Source organism: Galeopterus variegatus, unplaced genomic scaffold (genome assembly GCF_000696425.1).
Source record: "Galeopterus variegatus unplaced genomic scaffold, G_variegatus-3.0.2 Scaffold4152, whole genome shotgun sequence".
NCBI classification, from domain to species: domain Eukaryota; kingdom Metazoa; phylum Chordata; class Mammalia; order Dermoptera; family Cynocephalidae; genus Galeopterus; species Galeopterus variegatus.
In genome coordinates this window covers 180,289-196,291 of record NW_007730263.1, presented here as the reverse complement: position 1 = coordinate 196,291, position 16,003 = coordinate 180,289, and the positions used below count along the sequence as shown (strand labels likewise).

Genomic DNA, 16,003 nt, shown 5'->3' with positions numbered 1-16,003 from the left:
AGATAAAATAAAAACAGCTAGCTATATGTACTTGCCATGCCATAATTGCTTGCTAATTTGAAAAGGTCTGTCAGGTGCATATTGAGAACATACAGGTAAATACACTGTAAACATTTTCAACATAAAACATGTATAGAAAAGTCTCATCGGCTAACTATATCACCAATAGACTTAGTGGTACACACACACACACACACACACACACACACACATTGTATTTCAAAGCAGTGACTTATTTCTGTATGGCTCCTACCCTGTTTTTATTTTATCTGGCAAGCTAGGACACTGCCTCAATAAGTTCTGGTAGATTCATTCTCCTACATTGTCAGGATTCTAAACTCTGAAAACACTTAGAGAAGTAAATTATGTCTCATCTATTCCCTCTCATTAGAGCTGAACAACTTTTCTTTTCTTTTTTATTAAATCACTAAGAATAGTCATTACCAGAGCTCTTACAGATGGGAATTTTTAGTCGTTTTCTGCATTCCAGCACCATATACTTCGGGAGAAATTGTACTTGCTATGGAAACTCCTATTTTCTCAGTGGTTCCATCATGAAATATCTGTCTCTTGGGATTTGTTCTTTATTCAGAATGATTTGCAAGTGGGAAAGTGGAGATGAATTTAATAAATACCAGGATATTGCCAAGTAATTAAACTGGTTAATTTGGCCCATGGAATATTAAAACTCAAGTTTTTGATATTTTAGTAGTAGTAGTCATTTTAGATACATTGATATTATATATAAAGATTATAATACTTTTTACTATTTTAATAATAAAAGTAAATTGATTTGGCGAAATTGAAAAAATTCCAGAATTAAGAAGACCTGATTCTAATTTTGCCTTTGACAGCTAAATACTTGTATATCTCTGGGCATATTACTTTAACTCTCTGGGATCCTTCTCATTTGTAAGGTGTTATACTTAGGGTCCCTCCCTATTCCGAGTTTCTATGAAGACATATATTGTATTGTCTGTTTGGGATAAACTGTCATAATGGCATATGAAAGAAAAACAGGGCATATATTATAAGCTTTAAAACTTTTGAGGAAATAGTTTACTTTCTTAAGAAGGGGCATCAAAGTACTATTTAATTTGCCCAATTATTCAAAGATATCTGAGGCTGTACTACATGGCAAGTATTTTGCTGAGCTCTGACAAGACAAAGACTGAACAAAACATATCCAGGGCTGGCTGGTTAGCTCAGTTTGTTAGAACATGGTGTTAATAACACCAAGGTCTGGGGTTTGATCCCTGTTACTAATCAGCTGGAAAAAAAAATTGAAGAAGACATACCTAGTCTTTGACCTTGTAGAACTTTCTTAATTCTAGTCTTTATTTTAAGGAAACTGTATTGAGGGAAAACATAAGAACTGCAATTGTCTTGGAGATGTCTAAGGGAAGTTTTATTTATTGTCAAGTTTAGATGGTTTTGCTCACTGTGAATCTCTGGGATGCAGCCATAATAAAAAAAGTAACCCTAAAGACCTGATTGAAGATATATAAATCACTTGTTTTTTTTATTTTGAAATAATTTAATACGTCGGAACACATATGGAGAAACAGCTGGGAATTTTACGTCAGGAGTAAGTTTAATAACTTGTTTATTTGAGTTTCTTCTTATAAATGAGAGTTGCTTAGTTTTCCCGTCACTTTGACATCACTTTTGGGTTTGCTAATGTAGCCTGTGAGAGAAGATACTCCAGTAGACCAGCTCAGGGGCAAGGCTTCCCTAGGTTTCTTGTCAGAGAACTATGGGCTGTTGCAGGTGGCTTTGAAGATCTTAGAAATGACAGAGAGCAGAATGGCAGGATGAAAAGTAACAGAATGGAAAGGATGGCAAATAAACAGAGGAAAGCTACTGACGTAGGGAATTGTTCAAGAGAGTAATAACCAGTGAGGAAGGAAAAATGAAGGANTTCATCAAACTACTGAATGCTATGTGGCAACGTGAAAACCACTTTTATTAGTCCTATAAAAACACGAGGCCATATATACTTGATAGAATGTAGGTATTTCACTACAAAATAATTTTAAATTGGGGGAAAAAGTAGGTGAAAGAGAAACTGCTTATTTCATTTGCCTGAGAATCTCAAACATTTCTCATCCATTGCATTCAAACTAGTGTGTATGTGTGTTCGAAGGTCTAGACTCTGAGATGCAACATTATCAAAATGGTAAAAAATTACCCAGCTAATGGCATTTATGTTTTGCATGAGTGTACAGCTCTTTATTCTTTTTTGACTACCAGCTCAGTGGTTAGGCCTTTATTTTAAAGATAAATTTTGACAATGAGAGATGACACCAGTGATTATTAGTTTGTAAGCAGAAGTGATAAGTGATTATATATTCCTTTTTAGTGTACCATTTATCTGCCTCGAAGGACTCTGAGATGTGTGGAAGGAATACCTGAGTGCTTATGTATGTAAAATATTATGTATTTTCCCCCTCTATGGTTTGTAAGCAGAAGTGATAAGTGATTATATATTCCTTTTTAGTGTACCATTTATCTGCCTCAAAGGACTCTGAGATGTGTGGAAGGAATACCTGAGTGCTTATGTATGTAAAATATTATGTATTTTCCCCCTCTATATCATCTCTTTTTGTCCACCTCTGTTTTTGTCTTGGTGCCTCTGTCTATGCAGAGCTGAAAATAAAATAAAAGGTAATACATATTTTATTGAATATGACAGCAAAATAAGTGCATCGTCTCTCAACATATACATTGTTCATCATGAGTTAGCAAGAAGGTATAATTTTCCCTTTTGGGATTTTACACATGTATAGAAAGAAAAAAAATTAAGTGGTTTAAGCAGGAGAATATTTGCAAAGGCTATCTATTGGCTGGATTTTCTTCACAGGCCCTTGTTTGATGCGTAAGCCTGTGATTTAGCTCAAAATCCAGAGCCTCTTGTTTAAATTCTGACTCTATTCTCGATACTGTTATGTTTCTATGGTGTTTAGCACAGAACTTGGTACATAATGGATGTTCAATAAAATACTCAGAATAAATAAATGGATGTTCTGTTTAATTGTCCAATTATGTTAATGTTTACTGTGTTTGATATTTTTATGTTGTATGTTTGGTGCTATTAAACAAAATAATTAGATTTTGTATCCAGCCAATGAGAGACATACTCAAGTGTGTAAACCTGTTTGCATTTTGCTTACACTTGCTATTTAAAGCGAAACTTCAGAATGAAGTTGTGTTAAAAAAGAGCAGATGGAACAGTATCCTCCTCCTAGGACTCTGAGTAGCCCATTTATATTTTAAGAAGTTAGGTAAAAGAAATGACTCTCTTCCACTCTGGATTGCTTATATTTTCTGCACAATTCTCTGACAAATGAGGAAGAAATGTTTGTCAGCAAGTGGGCTACTGTTGCCAAAAATGCACTACTAGGAAGTGGAAATGACATAATCTTGGTCCTCAAATATCACTTCAGGACAGGATCTGAAGATCTAGAATTACGTGCTGTAAGCTCAGAACATCTCATAAAATTGAAAATTTCAGGCCTGGAGTGATTTAGTAAGTAGGGGAGCTGGATATATCTCTGAAGCCTGGAGATTTGTTGGGGCTGCTGTGGGGAATTGAGAAAGAATGAACATCCTTACAAATAGAACAGTTGGGAGAAACCAATTCCTTAATGGGCTTTATTTAAGGCTTATTAAACAGTTATTCATTTAAGCTACTGGCTACCAAACAATAGTGAACATAAGACATACCTGAAGAAAATTGTTAAAATGTGGATTCTTGGGCCTCATCCTCAGAAGATCTGGTTTGATAGTTCCATGAAGAGGCCTGACTGTACATTTTGAACAAAACTACAGGAGCTCACTAGGCACATGAAAGTTGTGTCTACGGGAGACTGCATTTCACACTTTAAGGACCATTGATTTAAGCTCAGTGAGCTTTGCAGACTGATTTTTGAAAGGATGAGCCTGGACACAAATAAGAGTAAATATAATTATAACATTATTTTTAGGATGCTTTATAATTTTCAAAACACTCCCATACCTGGTGTTTAATTGGAATTTTGCAATATTCTGTAGATTTTATGAAAAGTGCCTCTAACTTTGGTTAGTATGATTATATTAAAAACTCCGTAGACAAAGAAACTATTTGGGGGAACACATGTACTGCCACTTATAAGGGTTTGCATATTATCTCTTAAAGAGATGTGTGTCTCTATAAGATACAGAGATGGTATCTCTACTGTGCTATTTTGTTTGTTTTTATTTCAGTATGTAAGAAATCCTGTGTTATCAAATATTCTATCAAACAAAACTCTACAAACTAGCACATCCATGTACCTATCCTACAGTAATGATTAGTGGACATAATAATGGCACTGGAGAGATAGAACCTTTGGGAAAAGTGGTAAAGTTAGAAATTGCTGATTTAAGGAACAGGGAAGAAAACTGACCAGGACAGATAGAAAGCCTAATTGAGGTTGGAGATAATGAATTTGTAGCCCAAACTAAGAAGGTGACTTGGAAGGGTATAAAACAAAGGGTATTAATTGTATATTAAAAGGCCTATATATCAGATTGAGTTTAATGTGTTTGGGGGCAATCCATGGGAATGGAGAATTAGGTCTTGAGAGGTAACGAGAGTGAATATCAAATAGAGCAGACTGTAATAATTCAAAGGCATTTCCAGCCTTCCTGTTTGGACACAAATCTGATGTTAAGATTATTTAGTATGTTTATGGGCCTTACTCTTTCACTATTCAGTTCACTCTCTTGGTGTAGCTGATTGGTTTCCCCCACTTCTAAACCAGAACTGTGTGACCTGGAAACCAGTTAGTCCTTGAGAAACTCAGTTCTGACTGCTCAATTAGTATTTACATCATGTTTTCAGAGTTAAAACGAAAGCCTGAAACATATAAGGATGTTCGGCTACACCATTCAATGCATTATTTAGGTCCCTAGATGTTACACCATAAGGTTTCCTTGGCTCAGACTTGATACATCACTTCTTGAGTATAAGAGCCTATGGGATTTAGAGTAATGGGTGGCTACCAAAACATCTCATATCGTATTGGAGAATAGCAGATATTCTCTTATCTGAAAAAGGTAGAAATTAATTCTGGCGAATCAAACATTCTGACTCAGTGAACTATCACATATGAAATATCAACCTGTAAGTGAGCAGATGAAATTCAATAAAATACAGTAATGAATTAAGTGATTTTAAATTTGCTAATCAGTCTTTGATAATCCCAGACGTTCTCCTGTGTATGTCAATGCCTCATTGTTATCCTTATGAGTCTTAATTATCACTCTGCAATAAATGTGTGGACATCCTGGTAAGTGGAGTGTTTTAGATAACCAAATGCTTGTTAACAGCAAATTTCCTCTACGTAGAAGCACTGAGCAAATAGTGCTTCTGGTCTGAAAGAGTTAATATGCATACTCAGTTTCTCACATCCCACCAGGCAGTCTCTTAGACAAAGGGAGAGATATTATGAGTGGATTTTAACAAAAAAATTTTTCTGGCTTTTAAAGTTCTGTGCTTCATTTGGGTAATGTGCTTGTCTTGCTTTTCTTGAAAAATGCCTGTAAGCCTGTGTGTGCACGTGTATGTGCAGAACGGTGGGGTTGATACTGCAATTCAGTAAGTGCTGCATTCTGATTTTTGTTCCAATTTGACTTTGGGTAAAAAACTTTTCTGTCTCTACTTCTCATCTCTTAAACCATATATAATAATAATAATCTCTCATTCAAGAGTAAACATGCAATAAAATGTGAACAGTGTAGATATACCACATTTTCCGTATCCACTCATCCGATGATGGACATTTGGGCTGATTCCAGCTCTTGGCTATTGTGAAGAGTGCTGCGATGAACATTGGGGTACAGGTATACCTTCGACTTGATGATTTCCATTCCTTTGGATATATTCCCAGCAGTGGGATAGCTGGGTCGTATGGTAGATCTATCTTCAGCTGTTTGAGGAACCTCCAAACCATTTTCCATAGGGGTTGCAACATTTTGCATTCCCACCAACAATGTAAGAGAGCTCAAGTATGGAGTTTTTGCACCTTGGTTTTTGATTTTCTAGAAAATAATATTTACTGCTGAATTTTTGTCTTTTAGAAAAGGTGTGGATATAAAGTGTGCTTTGAGAAGGGGATGTCTACAATGTGGTTTCTCTAAGCATAGCTCCATATCTCACATTCACACCCACAGAGTCACACCAGGAGAGTCACTAACTCTCTGAGAAGGTTCTATTTAAAATGCACTGCATTACCATTCTGAATTCATTCTTAATGGGAGAATATTTAAGAATGAATTACTTTCTTGTCTCTTTGGATTGTGAAATCTTGGAAAAACAGATTTTTCCATGCTCTTATTAAGATCATTATGGAACTAGACTCTAGTCAAAAATGCACTTCCCAAGCGGCGCACTATCCAGTGCGCCACCGGGCCAGCCCTTGAGTTCTTTATATATTCTGGATATTAGTCCACACACTCTCACACACACTCACACAAAAACAAACAAACAGCAACAACAACAACATCAACAACAACAACAACAACAAAAAACCGGGGGGTGGGGGGAGAGGAAGATTTAACAACCTCAACTTTTTTTTTTGAAGCTCTTACAACGAGAAAATGGAGGGGACACATCTGGGTGGGAGCGGGGAGGGGGAGGAGGGAGGGAGGTTTTGGTGATGGGACACAATAACTAACTACATTGTATATTGACAAAATAAAAAAAATGTGAACGGTGCATTGAAGATACTGTGTTTACTATTATTAATGACTTCATTGTGCTGCTTCACTACTTTCTTGGGGACCAAAGTATTCGTTAGATTCCTTTACTCTCTGAGAAAAGAACAGATTTGGAGTCAGACAAACTCCTCTTGTTATCTTGTGCATTTTTGGATAAATTAGTTTCTTTGAGGCTTAGTTTCTTGTTTATAAAATGAATGTAATAATTTATAGGATTATGAAGATTGAAAGTAAATGCCTTGCACAGCATTTGTAATATAGTAAGTGATCAATAAATTTTGGTGCTTTTGTCCAATCCCTTCTTATCAGTTATTTTACCAATATGCATATTGGTGATCACATTTCCCAATACCTTTAGTTACCTCCAGCCACAATTTTTGCCAAAACCTCTAGATATTACCTTTCTTTATAGTTCTTGTTTAGCATTCTTATGCTTTTTGTGGGAAATATTTTCAACCTTTCTGGGTGTCAGCTATTTCAGGGTTATTCTGTACAAATGATGTTCTCTCCCAGATATCTTAAAAACAAATGTGATCTTACTGGTTTCTTCTTCCCTCACTGTAAACTGTGTTCCCTCACTATAATTTAAGCTCCACAAGGGCAGAGACTTTGTCTGGGTTGCTCATTGTGGTCTTTGCAGTATCTAGAATAATTCTGGCTAGAGGTAGATCCTCAGCACGTTGCTATTAATGTATTGTGCCATTTAAAGGAATTCTTAGGACTTGGAAAGAAAGAAAATAGTTAAAAATAACTCACGGAGTAGGAGAATTAATGTGTTAGGTGACTGCTATGGACCTGGCATTTGTTAAGTGTTTTCATAATATGTATCATTGAATTTTCAAAGTAATCTTACAAGAATATTTAGTTTCAGAGAAGTTGAGTAACCTGCTTATGGGCACAGTTAATTACTGATGGAGGTAAGGTTAGAATATTGGTCTGTTTAACTCCAAACCTCATATTCCTTCCACTGTATTGTATATTTCAAGCTTTGATGAGAGTGGTGGACATTGTGATGCAGTGCCTAGATGGCCTTTAGGGATGAAGGACTTCTTTTCCCAGATGCTAGGAATTCTGCTGAAAGTCAGCTCTCGACTCTCAGTCCGCTATCTGTGTTGCCTTGGCTGGAGAGAGCTGCCTTGCCTGAGGTTCTGCCTCATTCCCATGCTAATAAGCATGGCATAAGAAGACTTGGCCCCCTCACCCTAAGTCGGGTTTCTCTGAAGTCAGAACTCCATGTAGCATCAGCTGAGGTCTCCATTGAGAGTGCATCACAGTCCAACTTCTTCTGTCCAATTCTGCTTCCTTCTCTACTCTTTCACGGGTGTTGATCTCAAGAATACTCCCTAATGTATTTCCCACATGCTGATCTACTTCACAGGGAACCCAAGCTGCGATAGTGAGTTTGAGAATAGTGATGGCATTAATAAAAGTACAAAATTCGGCAACGGGAAGGTGGCTTTTGGAAGAAATATGATAGCCTTGGATTTGGAGTTTTTGAATTTAGGTGAAAATGGTCAGCTCTGGACTGTGAGTTCTTTAAGGGTTTGGTATTACCGGATCACCAGACTTAGTTCAATGCCTGTTAATTGATTCAATAAATAGACTATTGAAGGTTGGGATTGAAGCTTGGGTAAAAGCTCATGGTTGAAGATAGTGACTTTGGAGGAGATAGCTAATATCTTGAAAATTGACATGTTTTTTGAGTGAAAGAGAGAGAGAAAAATAACAGAGAATTGGGAAGCAATATAGGGAAAGAACCAGAAGAATGTAGGTGCCAGGATGCTTTCTTGTTTGTGTAGGGTGGAAGGTGGTTGGGGAGCAAGGGCAGTAGTGGTTGATGTTTGCAAAATGATGGAGAGAGTTTAAGGATGGTACTTTCAAACTCAGTGTAAATGAGGTTGCTAGTGGCCTTAGAAAAGTGATGTCAGTACTGCATCTGAGATAGAGACCTATTTAACAAGATTTGAAGCAGGAATATATGATGAGTAAACAAGAATATCAGGGGTATACATATCTGATGCAAGGCATTTGGCAATAACAGTAGAGAGGGACAATTGCCAGGGCCCGTGAGGCCAAACAAAGCTTATCAAAGAGAGGAAGATATGTTTGACAGTAACAGAGAAGTCAAAAAAATGATATGGATGAAATAGGATTAGAGAAAGGGTAGGGTTGCTCTGGTGACATTCTCTAACTCCTTTTCCAAGAGTGAGAACGCTTCTTCCTCCATACTAAGGAGAATGCAATGTGGCATAGTAGGAGAACAGTGCAAAGGCTGCCGCCAGATTTTGGTTTTATTTACACCTAATTTATTACAGTCTTGTCTGGATTTTATCATTATAATTCAGTCATTGATCAGTAATTTTGTATATCTAGTGACTGTCAGATTTAAATTGCCATGCTATTTGCAGTTCTCTAGGTTTATCTTAATTCTTTAAGTATATCTTAGTTCTCCAGATATATCTTAATCATGGCAGCTTCACTGACCATGGGACATAACATCAGGTCTGAAGTGTCACTGATTCATCCTTCAGCAGTTTTATACTCAAATCATAAAGTGTACATATTTCCATTTGTAGAATCCACTGCTTAAATAACTTTTGGATTATCTTATCAATAGTTTTACACTTCAGATTTTCTCTTGTCCTTCCAAAGATAGGAGTTTATAAATTGAACATCATATGGAGGGAATTTTTTTTTTTTTTTGCTTTGTGTTTGTGTTAGTTTGTTCTCTTGTAGTTTTAAAGGTTATATTTTTAAAATACCCTCATATACTCACATATATATATATGTGGATACTTCAAAAAGTTCATAGAAAAATAGAACTGAAACATAATACAGATCTTTGCGTGAACTCTTTTGAAGTACTCTCATGTGTGTATACATATATAAATACATATTACATGTTATATAAAAATATATGTAAACACACACACACACACACACACACACACACACCCCTGTTCTTATCCTCTCCATGTCTGATATGATTCTGTTTAGTGCTAGAGCTCTTCTTGACACTTTTTTTTATGCTAGTGGAAAGGTCACTAATGGAAGAACTCTTGAGGTATTAGGAGCCAAGCAAATAGTACTCTATTTTGTTGTCATATTGAATATACTTTATACAGTTAAAAGGCAGTGTGGATGGTAAAATAAGGGCACACAGGACATACACAATCAAATGTAGCTTCTGGTCCTCTCCTTTTCCTTTTCTGGGTGAATTTTGCTCAATTTCATCAAGCCAGGATGTTTGTTTGTTTTATATACTGCCAAATTTCATGTCTATTGTGTGCCTGGCACATTGCAGTTGACCAAGAAATATCTGTTAAATGAATACATTTATAGTGAATATAATGATATTTATTCCAAGTATGCCACACAGATTTTGTAAGAACCAAATAAGTAAAATCAACAACAATAATAAAAACAAAGGAGACAAATAGAGAATAGACAAATGTAAACAAATATTAGATCCTGCTATTTTAATTTTCATTCCTTCATTATATATTTAGTATTTGTCTGCTATGCATACTTGACTTTACTGTGTCATGAGCCATAGCAAAAGTCTATGGAGCAAAAAATGACTCTAGTCATCTGCAGGATTAAAAAAAAAACTGTTGTATTTTCCTTGAATACTCATCCGCTATCTAGCCAACTTATATATTAGTAGGAAAAAATAAGTTCTTTCTACATGATCTAACTACATTTTGAAAAAATTCAATGTTATTTCATTAAACAAATATTTATTGTTAACCTTTTCTGTGCCAGGATTTTGAGATGTCATAGTTATATGGGGAAAATCCTTATTATTTCCACCCCTACTATTTTTTCTTGTGATTGTGTTGCAAACACTTCAGGAATGAAACTTCAGAAAAAATTTATTTTTCTTCCATAATCTTTCTTGCATAAAGTCTTCCCAAGGGAAAACAAGAACTTTTGGAAAAAAAATTCACATTAACCCAACAGCAAATTTGAGGAGAACCTGCCACTGCACTAGCAAGAAGCCTGTGATCTTCATTCAGTAGGTCTCTGTAGACAGCAACAAAAGAAAAAACGAATCTCATTTAAATGCCAGTTGACCAAGTTCTCTCAGTGCATGGTTGTTGTGAGTTTGTCATCTTTCTCTAATTTCATTTTTACCCTGTATGAATGTTTTAATTTGTGTCTGAGCAATGTCTTGATTTTTGAATGTTGTCATACCAAATATTTGTTTTTTAACTTAAGGAGTATGTTCTTTTTCCAGAAAGAAAAGGATGCAGAGATTCTTACAAATTGTATTTTTATCATAGTATTCATGCATGTAAACCAAGTTTGTTTTAATAACATACCTGAAATATCTATCTATACCTACTTATTTATCTATATCTATGTATTTGTATATTTATCTACCTATCCACTGTTGATTACATAGGGCAGAAATGACTCTGCCATTGGGGTCTGAATTAAACAATATAACTGAATAGAAATCTGGACTAGACATAATTACTCTCATTGGGTCTTTTTTAATTTGCCATATGTGGGAGCTAAGAGAAAAAGAAGGAAGGAAAGAAAGACCACAGTATTGCATTGGTCTTGTAGAGGGAGAGAACATTCCTTGGGCTACAAAGTGGAGTGGGGGGGAAAGGGAAGGGGGAGAGGGAAGGAGGTTGGGGATTATTGGGTGGGGGACACGGGGTACAAATGCAGTTTCTGGTAATGGGTATGCTGCCTGTATGGAGCTGGCCCTCACATCATGGGCACGAGGGGTGACAATTAGCTTTGTATCTCATGAATATTCATACTAAAAAAATGTCTCTTCCAAAATAAATAAACAAATAAATACATAAATTTGCCAGAAGTAGTAAAAATGTCTTTTACTTTCTTAGCAAAAGAATGCCTCCAAAGGCATTTTTATTGTAGGGAGTGATAATGATGAGATGATTGTGTTTTAAGGGAACAGAAACAGAGAAAGAGTAAATCTTACCTACAGACTATAGTATTTCCTTTGAAACTTCAGATACATATGAGGGAGTTCCTAATGTGGATGTGGGGGAAGAGCGATTTATTGTTTCCACCTCATATAAAGATCAATAAATGCTTTGTGGACCTGACAGTGTTTGCAAGCTAAGTGTCTTTTTTCTCTTGTGTTAACTTCTTGTCATCGTAAACACATTTTAAGGAAAACCAATCTTTCCTTTTGTTTTGAATTAAATTCTTTTTCCAAAAGTATGTTGCAAAATACAAACCTGACTTTCCTGCTGAAGGAGAATGGATGGGATTAGTATGAAGCTTATTATAAGAGGCTAACTGTGTGAATTGTGGTATGCGAGGCTGCTGCTTGCTGCTTCTCTGAGCACTTAGGCGCTTTCGTTATTCAGCTGCATTCATGGGACGGGGGTGGGGGAAATGGAAAGAATCAAATGTTAAATTAAGTTGTAAATGTAATTTTCCATTATCAATCTAGCTTTCTTGACTATTTAGAAAAATCCAGATAATCTAGGTTTCAAACATCTAGTTAACACAGGTATCTAATTGTTTTCATTATAGAGATGGGATATGTTACCTTAATCAATGGCATTAATGGCAACTGTAATGCTAGAAAAGAACAATTCCATTGGACATGTAATTGGAAACAGCATTTTACTACAAGTTACCCCAAGAGACACAATCATTAATCAAAGAATATATACTAGCAAGTAACTTTCAAACACAGAATATTACCATTGTATAAATATAAAACATGAATCTACAAATATGGATCTAAAATAAGATCAGACCCACAATTCTTTGCCATTAGATAAAGTATTCAGCTACTTTATGTGATTTATAAATCAAATCAAGATATGTCCACCTTGAAACATTTTAAAAACCTAAACCAACAAAGTTTATTATTATTTTGTTCTTCCAGAGTGACTAGTAGAGTGAAAATAAAGGCATATCAAAGCCAAGTCTATCCAAGCTTCCACCTTGGCATTTTATGCTAGTTTAACCTCTGATATATTATGGACTGAAACTGAGAAAAAATTATAAAGTAAGGATGTTTACTTTTGGTAATCCTCATTCTCTTTCTCTGTGTTTCTCTCTGTCTCTGTCTCTCAATTCCTAGATCAAATACAAAAATGTGCTGAGTCTCTCCCACCAGACTTACTGTACTGTGTACATTTTAAATACCATATCATGCTAAATTATTAATTGAAAATCACCACCGTGATTTTAAGTACCTGTATAGGGGTGGAAAATAAGAGTTTGGGGGGAATATTGGGGGTTGGGAAGGAAATAGCTCTCCGGGTGCTCCTAAAACAAATCTACTGTCTGGCCCCACAAAACTCTGCCCTGTAGTGATGGCTATATAGTAGTGGTGCTTCTGGGAGCTTCTCAGGCAACCATCTGGAGATCTCTATAGCTACCATAGATTATTTAAAGGTCTTGGTCTATAGGGAAAACATAGATACATTGGGAGGTGAGAAAATATATATATAATATATATGCATATATATAGTACTTATAATGTGGCATTATATTTTTGAATTTTGCATCATAGTTTTTGTTATTTTAAAGAACTACTACTGCTACTTTAGGGTTTATTTTAAATAAGGCTTAAAGGAACAAATGGGGCTGATGTTGTCCTTATGTTTTACAATGCTTAGAGATTCCAGAGATTTTTCTACTTATATGAATAATTTATGGATTACTATGTGTTGTGCAAGTTGAGGATGCCCCTGCATTGGATTTGCCTTAGAAATTCCAGTTAAGAGCGCTTATGTATGCAAGGAAATTAAAATGTTTTTAGAAGTTGGAAAATGGTGAATAATATCTAATCAGTACCTTGTTTCTAAACATCATATCATCAAAATTCCCCGTTGTTGGGTGTGAGTGAATGTGTGTATGTGCTTATTTACGTAACTTGTACAGGTCAACATTTGACTGATATTTATAAAGCTGTGTGGCAAAGTGAGATTTTTAAAACTAACATAGTATTCTAGATAGGATTTGAAAATAAAAATTATACTGTGCCAGAAACATTTCCCCTCATCTATAGGCAGCTGTTCCCAATATCTCTTTCTTATAGTCACATCCTTTTACCCTCTCCTTTTCCTAGTTATTAATTTTCTGTTAGGTAATGAGACAAATTGTAAGAAATACTACATAGTTAAAAATTTGGTTCTAATGTGAGCAGGTCTTGATGTCTTTTGCTGAAGGTCTTCTAAAATGTCCTCCACAACAAATCACATTATGATGACCATTTTTTGATAAAGTTTATTTTGATTACTTTTAAGTGTAAGTAGATTTGAGGAGAATTTTGAAAAGCCAGGGCTTTCACCAAGTATACTTTTTTTTAACACCTAAAAACACAAGGCATCAGTGACATCTCTTTTTCTTCTCTTTGATTTAACCTAATTGGAACTGTGAGGGAATGTGTTGACTTATACTTTCCGTACAGAAAAGCCACTAACAGTAAGTTATCTCTATTTAGACTTTACAAAGTGTGTTTTTAACACACATTATCCCACTCTGATTCACCCAGGAAATGTACGAAGTAAGTAGGGCAAGGATTATTATTAGGCCCAATTTAAGGGTGAGGAAACGGAGACTCAGAAAGGAATATGATAGCAACTTGCCCAAAGTCAGAAAGCTGGTAACCACCTATATTGTACTGCCTGGTTCTCCTGTTTTAGACCCTAAGCTCTTTCCACCATGCCATGTCTTTTAACACAGCCATGAATGTTCTACCCTCAATATATGATATACAATATTGTTCAGTGTAGATTCCCTGCCTCGCCTCCCATATACCCCCTACTTTGTAATATGCTAAGGAGTAACTGGTAGCAATTTCCTTTTGGTTTTATTGAACCTTACTCCTCTTACTAGTTTACTTCCAGACTGTGTGATGAGTCCATACAACATAGACCTGTGTTAGAAATGCTAAAGGGCACTTTCTTTATGAGGGCTCTGCCTCTAGGCTGACCTAGTTTGCCTGTTCGCTGTCATGCTTATGTGCTCCAGGCTCCCAAGGGTGAGGCAGTTATGAGAACAGTGACAAAAGTCATCATTACTGCCAACAGCTTAGATAATGCTGCAAAATCTGGGAAGAACAATGACATTACTTGAAGTTTGATTTCTGAATATGTAGGAAGTCATTATTATCATGGAGATAGATGCATAAGGGTATATAGTTCTCTACATGCATTGTATGTAATTGTGCTTAGCAATACATCCACATGTCTTGGCACAATTAAATAATTTGTTAGAAGGAATGAGGAAGCAACGTCATAGTTATATAACAGAGTGATACCTAGGATAAATGTGCTCAGAGAGTTTAGAGATAAAATTAAAAAAAGACTTCTTATGTCATTCAGTATTAATGTTCTGTCTGCATGTTTTATTTTGTTTTTGTTTTTCCCCAGAAAAAGTGTGATTATTCTGTATCCCTAATTTAGGAATCTAGTGCATCATAGACACTGATGGCATGGCAGTTATTGTCTGCCAAACATCTGCCTAGTAAGCATGTTTTATATCTGTTTGGATCATCAGATTATAGTCACACTAGATCTGATTATATTCAGAGTCTTGTTGAGTTTTTTCTTCCAGGAGAGATGGAAACAGTGGAGCTGGGAAGGACCTATCCTGGCTAATATATTGATGATTTCTGCATGTTTCTGCATCTGAGACTTTTAATATCCAAGAACTTGCTCTTGTCAGTGTTCTGAAATAACCTCTCATCCACTGACTGGCTAACAAAATGCCCATGGTACTTTGGTTGGCATCTGAATGACAATTTACTTATTTACAATGAGCAGTAATTGTGAAATGAGTCTTATTACTCAAAGAGTTTGAGATCAGCTTATTTCTTACCTTTCAGGCTACACGAGGTGCCAAGTCATAATCAGATGTTTGCTTTAATCCATTTAGAGTCAAAGCCAAATTCTTTAATCCAGTTTAAGGAGCTTTCTGTTTGTAGGGGAGGCCTTGCTAGTGAGGCTTGATGCTCAAAGTCCATTTGTAAGACTCACTTTTTAGTTAAGTAAGAGTTTCCTTACTTTAGGAATAATCTTTCTCAATGTGACAAAGATTAAGTATGTTCCTAAACAGCATTAGATATAATGCTTCATCAACTACTCTGCTCCCTTCTTTTTCTTTTTTAGATTATGGTTGGTTGCCCTCTCCAACTTCCCCACTTCCTCCATGTCCTCCCTGGGTTGGTCTCCTTTAGAGATGTTGCTTCTGTTACTCAATGGCCTACTTTGCCTGGAACTAAACCCTGGCAAGTGATTGGAGGTAATTCTCT

General features: G+C 35.8%; 1 protein-coding gene across 1 annotated transcript in view; it reads left to right on the top strand.

Moving 5' to 3' along the window:
• The first annotated feature begins 7,766 nt into the window (after nucleotides 1–7,766).
• GUCY1A2 (guanylate cyclase 1, soluble, alpha 2) overlaps nucleotides 7,767–16,003 on the top strand; it is a 165,871-nt gene continuing 157,634 nt past the window's right edge. The window contains exons 1-2 of the mRNA XM_008586840.1: nucleotides 7,767–8,004; nucleotides 8,120–8,268. Of these exons, the coding sequence (XP_008585062.1) occupies nucleotides 7,767–8,004; nucleotides 8,120–8,268 (387 nt within the window). The remainder of the gene's footprint in view (nucleotides 8,005–8,119; nucleotides 8,269–16,003) is intronic.